Consider the following 14,790-nt stretch of genomic DNA (forward strand, 5'->3'; position numbering starts at 1 on the left):
GGGTAACCTTCTGTTTTAAGCTGAGTGTTTCATGTTCTTTCTCTCAGTTCTCTGATATCAAAGTACAGTCCTAAAGCTCTTGCAGCCCAAGAACTCCAGATTAAAGAGTAAAAGCCTGTAGTCCTTGGATGTTGCAACAAGTAGATCAAACATTCAAAACCAATCTCTCTGCACCTTGCAATGCATGAGTTCATTCTAGGTTGTCTTTTACTTTTCTATTCTATTCTGCTTAGGAAGTTCTTAAACTGGCCTTATAAATGCACTATCTGAGTACATTTCTGAATCATGTTCTATTCTTGTCCTGTTCCCTCGAAAGAACTGATCCATGCTGTAACATATTGTTTGGGGATTTGGTTTATCTTAGAAAGAGGTGTTTGTACTTTGAGGTTCTATACTTACATGAGAAACCTGAGATTTTTGATACTACAGTTTTGGTCTCAGCTCCAAGAATTATGAGTCTCTGCTCTCCCCAGGATTACAGGAAGGAGTGCTTAGCATCACACCCTTTGCTTTTGAGCTTGTGCCCTGAGCATTGATATGATGACCAACTTTTAGAATTACCTTCTTACAGTGCATGTAAGTTATTCTCATTCCTCTCATTTCATTTTCTAAGAGAAGGAATAAATCTTTTACATCTGACGTGAAAACTCCCTGTGGTGGTTTTTGCCACCTTATGGACAACTTTGCACATTATCAAATACTTCTATATGGGCAGAGACCCCTTCCTTTTGAAAATGTTATAAAACCAACTTCAGTCTGAATGCAGGTGGAAGGTTCCACAGAGTCCTTTCTCTTGAGCAGCAGTCAGAGCTGCTTCCACCTTACTGACCATATTATTTCATGTATTAACACCTCCAACATCACTGCCCTCTCCCCTGGTGGCCTGCCTCTGATAGACTGAAAATGGGTCAAGGACACATTGAAGAATTACAATTCTAATAAATGTTTGAGTCAAAAATTCAGTGCACTACTGGATATAGATGTCATTTGACACAGTAAATTGCAGTCAGTGTATAAACAAATAAATAAAATGCCCAAGTGTGTAACAGAATTTCATGCTTTAGCACAGATAGGCCATGAGCAGAGGGTGAATTTCTAATTAAGAGGGAATTGCTATGGTAACCAGAGGTGGTCACAGATAATTGGATGTGAAACCCCATGAGGCTTCATGACAGAGGTGTCTGCATATATTATCCAGCACACTTTCTGTTTCCTAAATAGAACTACATTGTCAGGTCAAATGATACTTTTCATATTTTAGATGCCTTCTTTCTGAGCAACCAAAGTGCAGCTCGTAAGGGGTCTCTGTTCTTTAAATGGTGGCAGAGCAGTCCATGTGCAAAGACAAACTGGAGTGGGGATTCTCAGCCTTTACTCTCAGTGGTGGGTTAAGAAGAGAGGTGTTTGGCTAGGTGTTTGCTAACCCACCTGCATGGGACAGAGAAGAGAGATGACTGCCTGTGTAGGCAGAGCAGAGCAGTCAGGGACAAAGGAACACTGCTCCTCACAATGGGACCATGCACACTGTCCAGCCCCATGCTTGTCTTGACACTGCATTGTCTTAGTTAAAACAATTATTATTTGAAGGTATTTTGTTATCACAATTCATGGCAGAGCAACGGGATAATCACAGAAACCAAATTATTCTGTGCAGCCCAGACCAGTCTGATCAGAGGGGATGCTTAAAACACATTACATCAGCACAGTAACACCTACATCAACAACCAATTGTGATTAAACAAATTTACAAAAATTATGTACCAACTTAAGCATTTTTTATTAAATAGTTTTGAGTGTTATCTTAGCTAATTATATATTCATTATCTATGTAATGAATCATCTATTTTCTCTGTAATGAACCCTGATGCATATTAAAAGAAAATTTCATTATTTAGAATTGTTGTTCTGGCACAAGATTTCTAAGATTTGTATTTAAATCCATTCTTGAACTTGTGGATATGAATGAAAGGTCAGCTCTTTGCTTTGCAAATCCCCATTTCTCTGTATCAGCTGCACTTAAAGGCATAAAGCTACTCCAGTGCATCCAATATTCCTCTGTCTGGAGGAACTTTGTGAGTTCTCAGGACAGGATGGATTCAGAAATGGGTAGAATAAATAGATCAACTGCAGACTTCCACTACTGCAGCAACTCAGAGGTTTTGAAACTCACTTCTTTTGAGACTTTCAGAATCTTTTAATTTCACATATATTGGTGGTGATTCTCAATGTGTATTGTTGTGTTGTGTTTGACAGTTTCTCTGTAACCAAGGAGTCAATTAACAAGCCTTAACACATTTTCATGTCCCTGTTATCAGCAGAAACAAGAACATACCTGTTCTGCATCTTTAAATGAGGTACTGGGTTATCATTAGTCTCTCTGCATATCTGAAAAGGCACTGCAAAGGTGCAATCTGTAAACACAGTAGGACATTACTGTCGGCAGGAATTATCTGACAGAAAAATTATCAAAGGTAGTCTAAGCTCTCAGTCCACACTGATAGTGCCAATCTAGCTGTGTTCTGCTGTTTCTGCACATCCAGATTTCTCATTAATTACATCTCAGCAGGAGTTCTGCATACAGCAGTGTGGTCAAAGACATTTTCAATCCCTAAGGAAAAGCAGACTATCATAGTGTACGCTCTGTCACGCAGGGAGGAGAGCCCTGCCCATGCTGATTAAGTACAGCAGTTGACAGCAGATGTTATTTGTTAATTACTGACACATCCAAAGGGTCCCATGGCTTGACAGACTCGGTAACAGATCCATTACCCACTTTGTTTTATCTCATTATGGAACATATGGTGGCAATTTGATGTAGTACAATTTTAAACATTTTTTTAATGTATTCCTACATTGAATTCCTCACTCACTTTTTCTGTTGCTTCTTGATGGGTGAAAACATGTGCTTTCATTTATTTTCCTTTTTTCTAGTATCCAAATACCTTGTATTTTCCAATACAGTACAACTGCTCAGAGGTACTGATGTATCTCATCTGCCAATTCATACTTTTTTTTCACCTTTGAAAAATATCAGCCAGATGGTTTCCAAAAATGACAATTATATCTAATGTATTGTTTGAAATTAAAGTACCACTGCAAAAATACCTCTCATGTTTTTAGCTGTTTGAAGCCATGCGTATCACTTTGGGTGCACAAAGAACTGTGTGTTCCATCACTGTATTAGACAAAAGCCCACTGAGAATCTGAGCTGCTTCAAGATGAAGCAGAGTGAGTAGCTAAATTGAATACTACAAAGTATTAGTATATATCTAAAGCTCAGATCTGAAAAGCAGATCCTTCAAACTGCTCAGCAGCTCAAATACAAAGGACATTATCTTTTTATTTAGTCTTACAGTTAAGAAATACAGTTGCTTGTGTCCATCAGTAGAAACAAGATATATTTCCAATGACAGATGTCTGAGGTGTTACCCGCTTTGATTTGTAGCTAGAATGTTACTTAACTACATTAAATTATATTTGATTTTCTACTTCTCTATAAACCTATCTTCCTTTTTTGAAGGCACCTAAAAATTTTCATAGAACAGTATGGCCAGCAGGACTAGGGCAGTGACTGTCCCCCTGTCCCAGGCACTGCTCAGGCCACACCTCAAGTCCTGTGTCCAGTTCTGGGCCCCTCATGGCAGGAACTGGACATGGAGGTGCTGGAATGTCCAGAGAAGGAACAGAGCTGGAGCACCAGGAGCAGCTGAGGGAGCTGGGGGAGCTCAGCCTGCAGAAAAGGAGGCTTGGGAGGGACCTCCTCACTCTCCCCAAGTACCTGGAAGGAGGATACAGCCAGGGGAGGTCGGTCTCCCCAGTAACATAAGGAGGGGAAATGACCTCAGGTTGTCCCAAGGAAGATTTAGACTGGATATTAGGAGTAATTGCTTCACCAAAACAGTTGTTAAGGCCTGGCACAGCTGCCCAGGGAAGGGGCAGACTCACCATCCCTGGAGGGATTTAAAAATTGTGTTCATATGGCACTTGGGGACATGGGATTATGAGGGACTTGGCGGTGTGGGGGAACGGCAGATTTTAAGATGTGATGAACTTAAAAGTGTTTTCCAATCTGAATGATTCAATGATTCTACATAAAATTGGGAATGTTAATAAACACAATTTAATTTCCAACTAGAAATTGTCAGTGTAATTGGCACATGTTGAAGCGTCTTCCTTCATGGATGAATTAGCACTTGAAAAAATAGAGAATAAAATTAAGAAGAAGGAAAATACTTACAAAAATTAGGCTTTTAAAATTAGTATTAAACTGATTAAATCTTTTTTTTTTGCTAAATTCACTTAACCTGTAAATATTTTTTACAGATTGAAGCTATGTAATAGCAATATTAAATCTATTTTATAATAGTAATAATTCCCAAATAAAGGCATTGTTTTTGACAGCTCTGAAAAAGTTATTTGGAATTATTAAAAACAGGCTTTTGTCATGCAAAGTTCCACAGAATCACACAAAATTCTGAGTTGGAAGGAGCCCACAAGGATGATGGAGTCCAGCTCTTAAGGGAATGGCCCATACAGGGATCAAGCCCACAAAAAGTCGGTGGCATAAAAGTCACACTGAGTAAAACAAACCCTTGATGTACCTCAGCTGATTCTGAACAATATGCAGCACCAGGAATAAAATTAATCATGAAAATATTCTTAATGGAAAAATGGAGTAGTTAAAATCAGAGCTGAAACCCTATGCAAGGGTGAATTTGTCAGACATGAATTCTAAAAAACTGGAGAAAGGCAGATCTTAGTGATCCAATGGAGACCCCGAAAATATCACAAACTCAACACAAGCAGGTGTAAAAAGTGAATCTCCAAGCACACAAAGAGTTTCTCAGACAAAGACCAAGCCTGAGGTGCCACAGGCTTGATATTTTTAACAACATGCAATTGCAGAGGCTCACCCAGAGCACAGGAGTTTGCTCAGCACAAAGCTCTGAAGGCAGGAAATCTGTTAATGAGGGGCCTGTGGGAATGAACCAGTTACAAGCTGAGTATCAGTAAGGCTAGAAGGTGACATGAAAAATAAAGACATTTAGAAATGATAGTGGATGGGGTAAGGTATATGCACTTGCTGAGCATCTTTAAAATACTGGGAAATTAAGAAATGGTGTAAATGGCATGGATATTGTTGAATTGGAAATAAAAAGTTATCACCATGGTTCTTAGAAATCTCACATAATAAAAGCCTGCTGTCCCAGTGCAGGTCAAAAAATGGCAAGAATAATTCAGAAAATAGGCGTCCCACACACATAAACTGCATGATGATTTTCTAGAACGAAATCAAGCACGACTTGCAATATAACAAAATGTCAGCTATCTATTTTAAATTTGGAAATACAGTAAGTTCACTCACAATACTTAAAAGGTCATTCAGAAAGACTGAAGTGCAGTAGCAAAAATCTTACTCTAAACATTATCTTAAAAATATCTTTGCTCTTTCTTCTGACAGATCGTTTGTACAAAGCTCTTTCCTTATTTCCTTAAAATTTTTAGGAGAGAGAGAAAAAAAAAAAAAAAAAGGCAGTAAATCCTCCACAGGTCCTTTCCTGAAAAGAAAAACTCTATAGGCCCACATAGAAATGCCAAGCTGTTACAATTTTTCAAACACAACTAGAAGCTCTGCCTGGAGGCACGGAAAGATCTGTAGACCCTTCAAATGACCTTGTTCCTCCCAGGATTTTAGAGGTGCCAACTAAGCAGCAGCATGCCAGCAGCTGGACAAGGCAGTGGATCCAGCACATGAAGGGTTACAGCAGCCACTCTGTGCTTTCCAGCCTTCTCCAGCCCAGGGCTGGGAATCTGCTTGTCTTTCCCCTAACGATCAGATTTTACTCCTCCCATCAGTTCCAAGTCTCAGATGTGCTGGTGGACAGGAAATAAAGTTCAGGTGGCCAAGAGACACCCACTGGGAACTGTCACTTGTCCTGCATGGTGTCCTGGTGCAGGGAGATCAGAGTCCATACAGTCCCCATCAACAACCTGGGGCTGTTTGTGCTCTAGTGCCTCAAGCAGAAAAGGAAAAAAAACCCCTTTGCCTGAAACTATTGAAGTTTATAGCATAATTTTGCTTTACGATCATAAGTAACTGAGATATGAAAAGCAAAAGCAAAATCCTAAGGACTGCCAAGACTAATTAGAAGTTCTGTCATCTAACTTCTGTAATGACACCTTAACTGCTACAGGTTTTAAAAGATGGAGATAAACATCACTGTGAATTTTACAGTAAGTGTCTGTCTTTTTTTAACATGAACTGTTCAACTAATTAGATTTCTCTATAAAGTAGTGACTCGAAGAACTGTAATTGAATTAACCAGCAGCTTATTCTGAGGAATCTACCAACACTTTATTTTTTTAAACTTCAGCTTTGTCTGGTGGAAATTGATTAAATGCCTATAATGCTTCCTTTTTAAAACTTCCTTTTTCACATGATAAGGAAGCATCCAGTTATGAACTGGGTATGAAATTGCCAACTGTATCATTTCACAATAAAAGGAAATAAAACGTTCAGATGTGGACTCTGAATGTAAAAAAGCCAAACCCCACAAATGTGGCATTGCCTGGTGTTGTTTGCCTTCCCATTTGAATGATTTATCTAGTGTGATTATAAACTGAAATGTTCAAGATGGCTTTCAATAAATACTACTTCTCATGTGAAGAAATAAGATTATAACAAAGTCTCTTATGTATATACATCATTCTAGAAACACATTGAAAAAATTAACATAAATCAAAGAAGCAATTACAAAACAGCTGAATAGGACAGATAGGATGTATAAACACTCTACTTCAATTTTTTATTTTTTATTTTCTTCTTGGTAAAGTAGCATATTTTGATCTGGTTACAATAAAATTATCACAGGATATTAAAAAAAAAACCCAAGAAAGTATTTAGAAAATTTTATATATATACATTTGCTCAAAAATTCTATTATGTAAACATTAGCATAGCAAGTTAAAATAATAAGTTTGTTAATACTTATGTGAATACTGTACATATATATGTTTAATTAATCATATCTTTTCTACAGTTTAATAGTAACAACAAAAAAATCCCTCCCCTAAGTCAAAAGGGAAATTCAGCTTCTTCAGTTGCCAACAGGTTTGGTCCCACATGCAAGACACTGAGTTCTCCATCTCAGTGTTAACTAAGAAGGAAAGCACAGCCTTTGAAATACAGAACTGCCTTTTCAACCACACATACATTTTTATAATGTTTAGTGTCTTAAATGATTAATACTCAAAAAACCCACTTATCACAGTTTAACTACTGTCATGGCATGGAGATAATTTCTGAACTCTTGTTAAAGGAACTCATTCCCCTACAGGGAATTCTGTTTTGATGTGATAAAAACAGTATTTTTTTAAAGTCCAGTTATTTGCAGAAATTTGTAAATTTGGAAAAGTCATTCCTTTCTTAACATTTCAGTGGTGTTGTTTAGAATAAATCCATGCCATTATGAATGAAAAACTAAGCCATTAATATTGGTTAGAAGTATGGTCTCATTATTTTTGTATAAGGAATTTATAAATAAGTTCTCTGTAACTGGATCATAAAAGTGCAGTTAATGTGAAGTAAGAAATAAATGAAATGCAGTGTCACACCACTGTAGAACAAGTGGTTTATCTTCCATTCAATATGTGAAACACAAAGCAGTCGATATTTAATCGATATTTTTAAATATATTTTGTATTTCATATAGGTATTTTCCTATAGTAAAATGTTTCTTTGAATACAGAATGCTAAGAAACTACCAAACTTACAAAATAATGGTCAAGTTAATATTCCATGTGATGCAGGGTGCTGACTGAAATACCCTAGTCTATAGAAAATGTAGGAGAGAAATCCTTTGCTTTCTTGAATAGTTTAATCACTTTTCCAGAAGTTATTTAAGATCCAATTCAGAAGCATTACTGTTGTTTCTAAGGAGAAAAATGTGGTTTTGTATGGAACAGGTTTCTTTTCATATATCTTAGAGTTCCAGTTTGAGGAGCCCAAGGCTGATTCCAAGATTTGCAAGGGTGTATTGCAGCAGGATTTGGTCAACAAGTTGTGGGGTTTTTTTCTTTTAAATGGCTGTGCCACAGGTTTCTGATCGCAATTTCAAGCAGGTCACTGTATTTCTATCCACAGGTATATATTATCTGATCTCAAAATTCCAAGAAATTAGATGAAAAATGTTTTGGGGTTGGGGGTTGAACCTTTGAAATGGCACAGAACTTCTAGCAGAATTGATATCCCTGCATTCTTTGAAGGAAAAAGAATTACATCAATATCAGAAAGCACCAATTACTGATTCTGGTAACAAAATACCAGGTTCCTAAACATTAATATGTCCTGGCAGAAGCATCATTAGTTCACTGGGGGTTCACCAAGTCTCATTTATTATTAGCTTGCTGCTCTGAGTCAGTCAACCCCTTCTTAGTGGGTTTGTATTAATTAATTTGACAGCTACCACGCAGATAATATTCTGTACAATAAATCTTGATTGTTACAAAAAAAAAAACCCAAAAACAAAAACAAAACACCTTAGCAATAGGTCACAATTTTGAGCAGTAATCTTTAATACCATTCTGTTCTTTCTCTAAATGCTTGTATTAATTCAATCACGATCATTTATGACTTGCAGTAGATTCTGTAAGGTAGTATAATTTGATTACAACTATCACATCAACAATATATTCCATTAAAAAGACTGGCTTTGAAATCATTATCTTCCTAAGAATATGTGACTTAATGGAGATATCTATTTAAGCCTTTATAACTATGTCAATATCCTGCTTCATATAAACCTTGGAGATTTATTATTATTATTATTATTACTGAGAACTTAGATTTAATTTGCAAAAGCCAAGTCGACACATTGCATTCTCAATAACGAATGAGAGAATCTCTAAATAAATGAGATTCTAAAAAGCCACAGTCAATCTGTGAATACTGATGGAGACATCTGCAAAAGCTGGAAGAGCTCTGCCTGCTCTGTTTCTTAGGGAAGGGTTCATGGTGGAGGTGACTGGACAACAGCATTGCAGTAGAAGTTGTGCCACTTTTATACACTTTATTGTGAACAATCACTAAAGGATGCAGAGAAGCCCTGGATCTAAAGGCAAAGCAGGAATGAAATCAAACAAGACCACAAACTGCTCTAGGCTGGATCTACCAGCCAGGAACCTCCAGGGCCCAGCCTGTTCCAAGTCCTCTGTCCTGGGATTGCAGCACTGGCCACTGATGCCAGCAGGAACGGGCAGTAATGAATTAATTAGTAACTCATTAGTAATGAACCCAGCAGCTCATTGTGAGCTGCCCACTGAGCACGGATGGGGGTTTAAGAGCTGTGAGTCAGACAAAGGAAGTTTAGAGCTGTTCAAAATTTGTAACTGCATGGAATTGGGTGAACAGGATGAGCTGAAAAAATCATTCCAGTGGCAGAGTCCTTGTTACGCTTACAGGTACTTCAGATGAATCATGTAACTACTTGGGATTCTTAACAGCAACTGGCCAACCTTCTTCAAGAGGCTTTACTGGTTCTGGTGAATGAACAGAGTGGGATTTACAACAGATGCAGGGTTCTAAGACAAGGCCTTTCAGAATGTCTTTTGGTAAAAACAGTAAAAATTTGGGCATTCCTGTCAGTAGCCCCTACTGCACTCATGCAGGCACCTCTGCAGTCTTCAGCACAACCAGGGGTATAAAGTGGGATTGCCACCTTATGAGGAAAGGTTTTCATTTGGTTAGTTCCTGGATTTTAGAGAAACCACAGCTGAGCTTTTAAATGGATTAGTAATGCACCCATTATGGTATCTTGTATCACCAAGTGAACATTGTTTGCAGACTGTAATCTTAGCAGCTGATACACAATTCAGCTAAAGTTAACAAAGAGCAATTTGTACACGGTAAACAAGTTTAGTATTTTTATATGATCTACATACATACTTTTAAAAAAATTACAAGAAGCAAGATAATCAGGAATGAAATAATTTTAAGAACCAAATGCAGATACAAAAAATTCCTTTTAAACAACTAAAAAGAAATTCAGTCTGCAGTAAATGAAATTTCTTACCATTTGCAGCTTGCTGAACAAGTACTTGAATCTGTGAATTATTTCTTGAAAATGAATACAGCTTCATGTAACAGATACATCACAAAGGTTTCCACACAGTGTTGTCTTTCAAATTTACTTGCAATTCAGTGTTAGTACATGTGCCATATTTCTACTAACCAAGTCTCTACTTTCTGTAAAATGAGTCAAAATTGTTTCAAAGTGAGACCATCATTATAGCTACTTTTCTTTCCAACAAAGACAAATTAAACCATCAGCAGTGCATCAGGCTGAGGAGTTTGGAGAAGCTACTTAACTGCCAATCTACTCACTTTCCCTTCTTCATAAGTAAGTGTCTCACAGTAACTCACACAAACCACCAACAGTAATTAATCTGTTAATGAACACACAGCAGCGAGCTCCCAGGCTGGCCTTTGGGCTTTTCTCTTTGTCTGTGTGGTAACTGAGATCTCTGACTGGGAATACTCTTTCATTTCTGTGACTTGATTTTACTTCGTAGTATTTCACCTACTGACATTTCTGACCTGGAGAATGATTCCTGCTCCTCTCTGCTACATTTTGCAGTTGAGTGCAATCTAAAAGCTCCATATTTCAGTGGTGGGAATCCAGCACGTGGGGCTGACGCTCGGGCAGCGCTGATGCCAATACTGTGGGTAACAAAGCTCTCACCTGAGCTCTCACTGAAAATGTCTGAGCACTGACCTGCCTGAACAACACTCACTGCTCACAGTAATGCAGAACACAACCTCCAGTTGGCTGCAACTTTAGCAAAGCACTGAGGTACAACATCTGCTATTCATCATCAGATTGTTTTTTTCCTGGAGAATAAGATGTGAAAATTTAATACAATGAATGGATAATAAAATTACAAGATACATCAATTTAAATAACGTTATCCAAAGAAACTTCTGAGAGGAAAGATGTTCTTACATAAAGGAAAACCAGAACACAATTGATAGAAAATTTGAACATACACTGCTTAAACTTAATGAACAGAAGAAGATAGCTAAACCGTAATTAACTGCCTACGGCAGTGCAGCTAATGGATACTGAACTGGATTCCAGTTAATCCACGTCAGGACTTCCATCACTTGTAACAATTCTTGACAATTTTTAAGTTACTCTTACAGTTGTAGCATTACAAATTACTTTTCAATAAGAGGTGATGGGTAACAGGCACTTTCATTACAGGCAATTTTTAAGTATCACCATGTGAAGGGTTTTACAAAATCAGATTAAGAATTCCACTCTGCCCTGTTAATGACGGACTGTTCTGTAACATGAGCAACAAATTAATAACAAAACATAATCCAAGACTTCAAAGCACTGTTTTGTACCATGCTAATTTTGTATATCCTTGTGGTGGTTTGTAGAAATGAATAATATTGCACCTGCCTTACAGAAGACTGAAATTTCACTAAAAAAATTATTACATTCTCCAATTTTAAAGAATTACTTCCCACAAATGAATGCTATTGAGAATATCTAACTAGAAATGTACAAAAGCTATTTTTCCACCTGTAATTTTTCTCATCATCTACATTGTCAAGTTTTAAAAAAACCTTTGTGTGTCAGAGGTTTACAATAAGAAAAACAAAACAACCCAGTCTTTCTATTTACAAAAGGTAATAAATTAGTGAGGTTCTTTTAAGCACATCCTTCTGACCTATTAAGTAGTGATAATCATAAAGGTTCTTCTAAGGAAAAAAAATTGTCTTAATGTGAACCCCATGTCTCTCTGGAACAGAAAACTGTACATGGAAAAAGGGACAACATAATACAAACAAGGAATTCATTGTGACAGGACTTCAGAGGAACAAAGGAGAATTTGTGCAGTGCAGCTTTACAAAACAAAGGAAATGCCGATCAGTTTGCTGAGCTCTCATGAAGAGCCCTCATATTCTTTTGAGAAAGTGATTACTGCCTTCCAAAGTAGTTAATCAGGATATGACCCTTGGTAATGAATGTCTCTTTTCAGGATTTAAGTTGATGCAGCTGTAGTCTCTTCACGAGCTTAAATTATAAATATAGGCTAGGAAGGAATCACAGAACAACTCGAAGTGTGTGCTGCCCACAGTGGCAGCTCAGGAGAAGGGTCAGAGGTCGCCACTCTGAGGCTCCAGGCTCCGCGGCTCCCGGGGGTGGCTGCGGGACAGTTTGGGGAAGCGGGCGCTCACCTTCGAGCGACTGCTTTTGCTCACTGGCTCTCCAGAGGGTGGGATATCACTAGGGAGACAAAAAATAAACACAGAACAGCTAATTGATGTTATATGTAAATTGTTGGGTAGTTATTTTCAACATGAAAAAAGCAGATGTTATGAGAGCCTGGCACATGACTGTGAAGTACAGCACACATCTTCGACATCACGGAATTGCATTCTTTCCACTGCTGTCTCAAGTGTGAATTACAAAATGGGCTCTTTCAGAAATGAGAACTAGTAGAACTTCCAATACTTTATGGAAGATTGCAGTTACAGGATAAAAGCGGATCTCTATGAGTTGCAGTTCAGAAATGGTGGGAAAAGCATTTTGAAGTGATTAAAGTACAAGCAAAAAAGACAAGAGCTTGGATGATGCTCAATTAACAATCCTCTAGTCATGGATGGATGTATCATTACATGATGAAGTACATTGGTAATACATCCCCGAATTCTTCAGTCTCCTGACCCACAACATACTACAGTCTTACATGAATGAGCCTTTTGCAAAAGACCCTGAGAAGTACATTATGTTCAAAAACGAGCAGTAACAGAAAATTCCAGCTTACCTAGGTGATATTCAGGCTATAGACTCCTCGGAAAACTACAGTATAAAGGAATAGCATTGTACTTTTGCCATTCTTTTACAGGACTCCACATGGTTTTTTAATTAAACTGCTTACACACAGATCAATAAATAGAACTAAGTTTTGCATTTACCGACTCAACTAAGCAATAAAATTACACAGCATACAAAGCCAAGCTTATTTTCATAAGTGAAAAACCCCAACCTTATAATACTTATCTTCAGAATGTTATAACAAGTCCAGAAAGGAGAAACTGCGCATCTGCACTTCTGGCCATATTAAACAAACACAGATATATTTGAAAACAATCCCCAAAGTTCTCTGTGCAGTTTCTTTTTCTGCAGAGTGACTTTCCTCACACACAGGCCAGTCACTCCTGCCAGAGCCACAGGCACACTCAGGCCCCACCAAGGTGTTTGGAGCACCCACATGGGAGAGATTAGCAAAGCAAAAGCCTTTAACTAGTCCTGAGATTGACTGGGAAATTCTCTTGCAGGCAGCAGAGCACTTCTGCAGGAAAGGGCAGCTATCCTGCCTGGCCATTGGCTGCAGAATTACAGTGCAAGCACAACCACCCCCACAAAGGGAAGAGGAAAAAAACAGTATGGAAAAGTTATATTCAATTCAGACGCTAAGCAACAGAAAATAAAGTTTTGTGGGTCTTTTTTTAAAGGTAGAGTATTTAACTGGTCTACATTTCTAAGCAGAAAACTCTGAAATAGCTTTAGGTAAAATAATAAAGGATTTTTCTAGATCAAGATTCACCACATTACTATTATAGTATTTAGTCTCCCAAGGTAACTAAGAAGTCCTTTGTGTGAAAAAATGCATAAAATACCTGTGTCACACATCCTCCTCTTCTTCAATAACCAGATTAACAAGTTAGATCTTTGGTTCCTTATTTTCCTTGTCACTAAAATACAAAGTCTAAAAATTAATTTAGCCTATGTTATTAATTCTAGGTAGCCAAGGATAATTCCAACTGTGGCCCTACAATTTCTTATTCTAAAACTCAGCAATGCTATCTAAGTTGCTGTAGAGAATTCTGATCATGTGAATCCAATTTCAGCTGTGCTCATTACCATGGATTTCTTTTAGTAACATGAATATTATTACTCATAATTTTTATACTATTTATAAAATTGAGCAATGCAGAGTTGATAATGTAATGCTTGTAAAAGAGAGCATGTGACATTGGCTTCAGAGGGTTGTGATTTTGTTTTAGGATATGTATTTTTCAGAACATGTAAACATAAAATAAACTAAATATCAAATATACAATGGAATAAAATTAAATGTTCACCTCATTGGGCTTTGCTCAGTCTAATATGTGTTAGTTCACCAGCACAATGGGCACTGCTGACAGAGTTTGGCTGTCTGAGGCACACAGGAATCCTTGGCAGGTCCAAGGTGGTTTACCTTGCAGCAGAGAGCACGAGTAGAGTGCAATTACTGTAATTTGGTGATTGCTTTATGGAAAGCACATTTTAATGCACAAGCTCCTCCTGCTGGCATGTCCCCAAAACGACATCAGTGCCAGCCCAATGGAGCAAAGCTGTTCAGAGGGAAAAGGGCAAAAGGGGCAGAAGGAGTTCCCCTAAAATGAAGAGAGATTAATTAAATTTCAGCCTGCCCTACCAGGCAGGGCTGAGGTAATCAGGTCATTTCGGGTAATTACATGAACACCAGTGTCTGTGAACCAAGGACAGAAATGGCAAGTAATTCTGCTAATTTAAATGATGCTACTCCACAACATGATATATCTAATAACTAAATTAGAGATTAATTTATCTTAAATGTCTTAGCTAATTTTTATAATGACAATCTAAGACACATCATTATCTAATGTAGGTTTACAGAAATCAATGTATATCTGAGGAATTACATCTTCATGCATCCAGCATGAAAAGAAAACTGGAGCTGAAATTGAATTGA

The 14,790-nt window shown here is 37.6% G+C and overlaps 1 protein-coding gene across 2 annotated transcripts in view; it reads right to left on the minus strand.

Annotated features, from left to right (window-relative positions):
• Positions 1 to 6,781: 6,781 nt before the first annotated feature.
• The window catches only part of SNX29 (sorting nexin 29), a 105,931-nt gene continuing 97,922 nt past the window's right edge, over positions 6,782 to 14,790 (minus strand). Inside the window, exons 21-22 of one of the 2 annotated variants that reach the window (XM_033073715.1) lie at positions 12,838 to 12,872; positions 12,247 to 12,296 (exon numbers count right to left, since the gene is read on the minus strand). In XM_033073715.1, coding sequence (XP_032929606.1) covers positions 12,854 to 12,872 — 19 coding nt within the window. In that variant the 3' untranslated portion in view covers positions 12,247 to 12,296; positions 12,838 to 12,853. Of the gene's footprint in view, positions 12,297 to 12,837; positions 12,873 to 14,790 lie in introns of both variants that reach the window. The other variant, XM_033073714.2, reaches the window with a different exon arrangement.

Source organism: Catharus ustulatus, chromosome 16 (genome assembly GCF_009819885.2).
Source record: "Catharus ustulatus isolate bCatUst1 chromosome 16, bCatUst1.pri.v2, whole genome shotgun sequence".
Classification (NCBI taxonomy): Eukaryota; Metazoa; Chordata; class Aves; order Passeriformes; family Turdidae; genus Catharus; species Catharus ustulatus.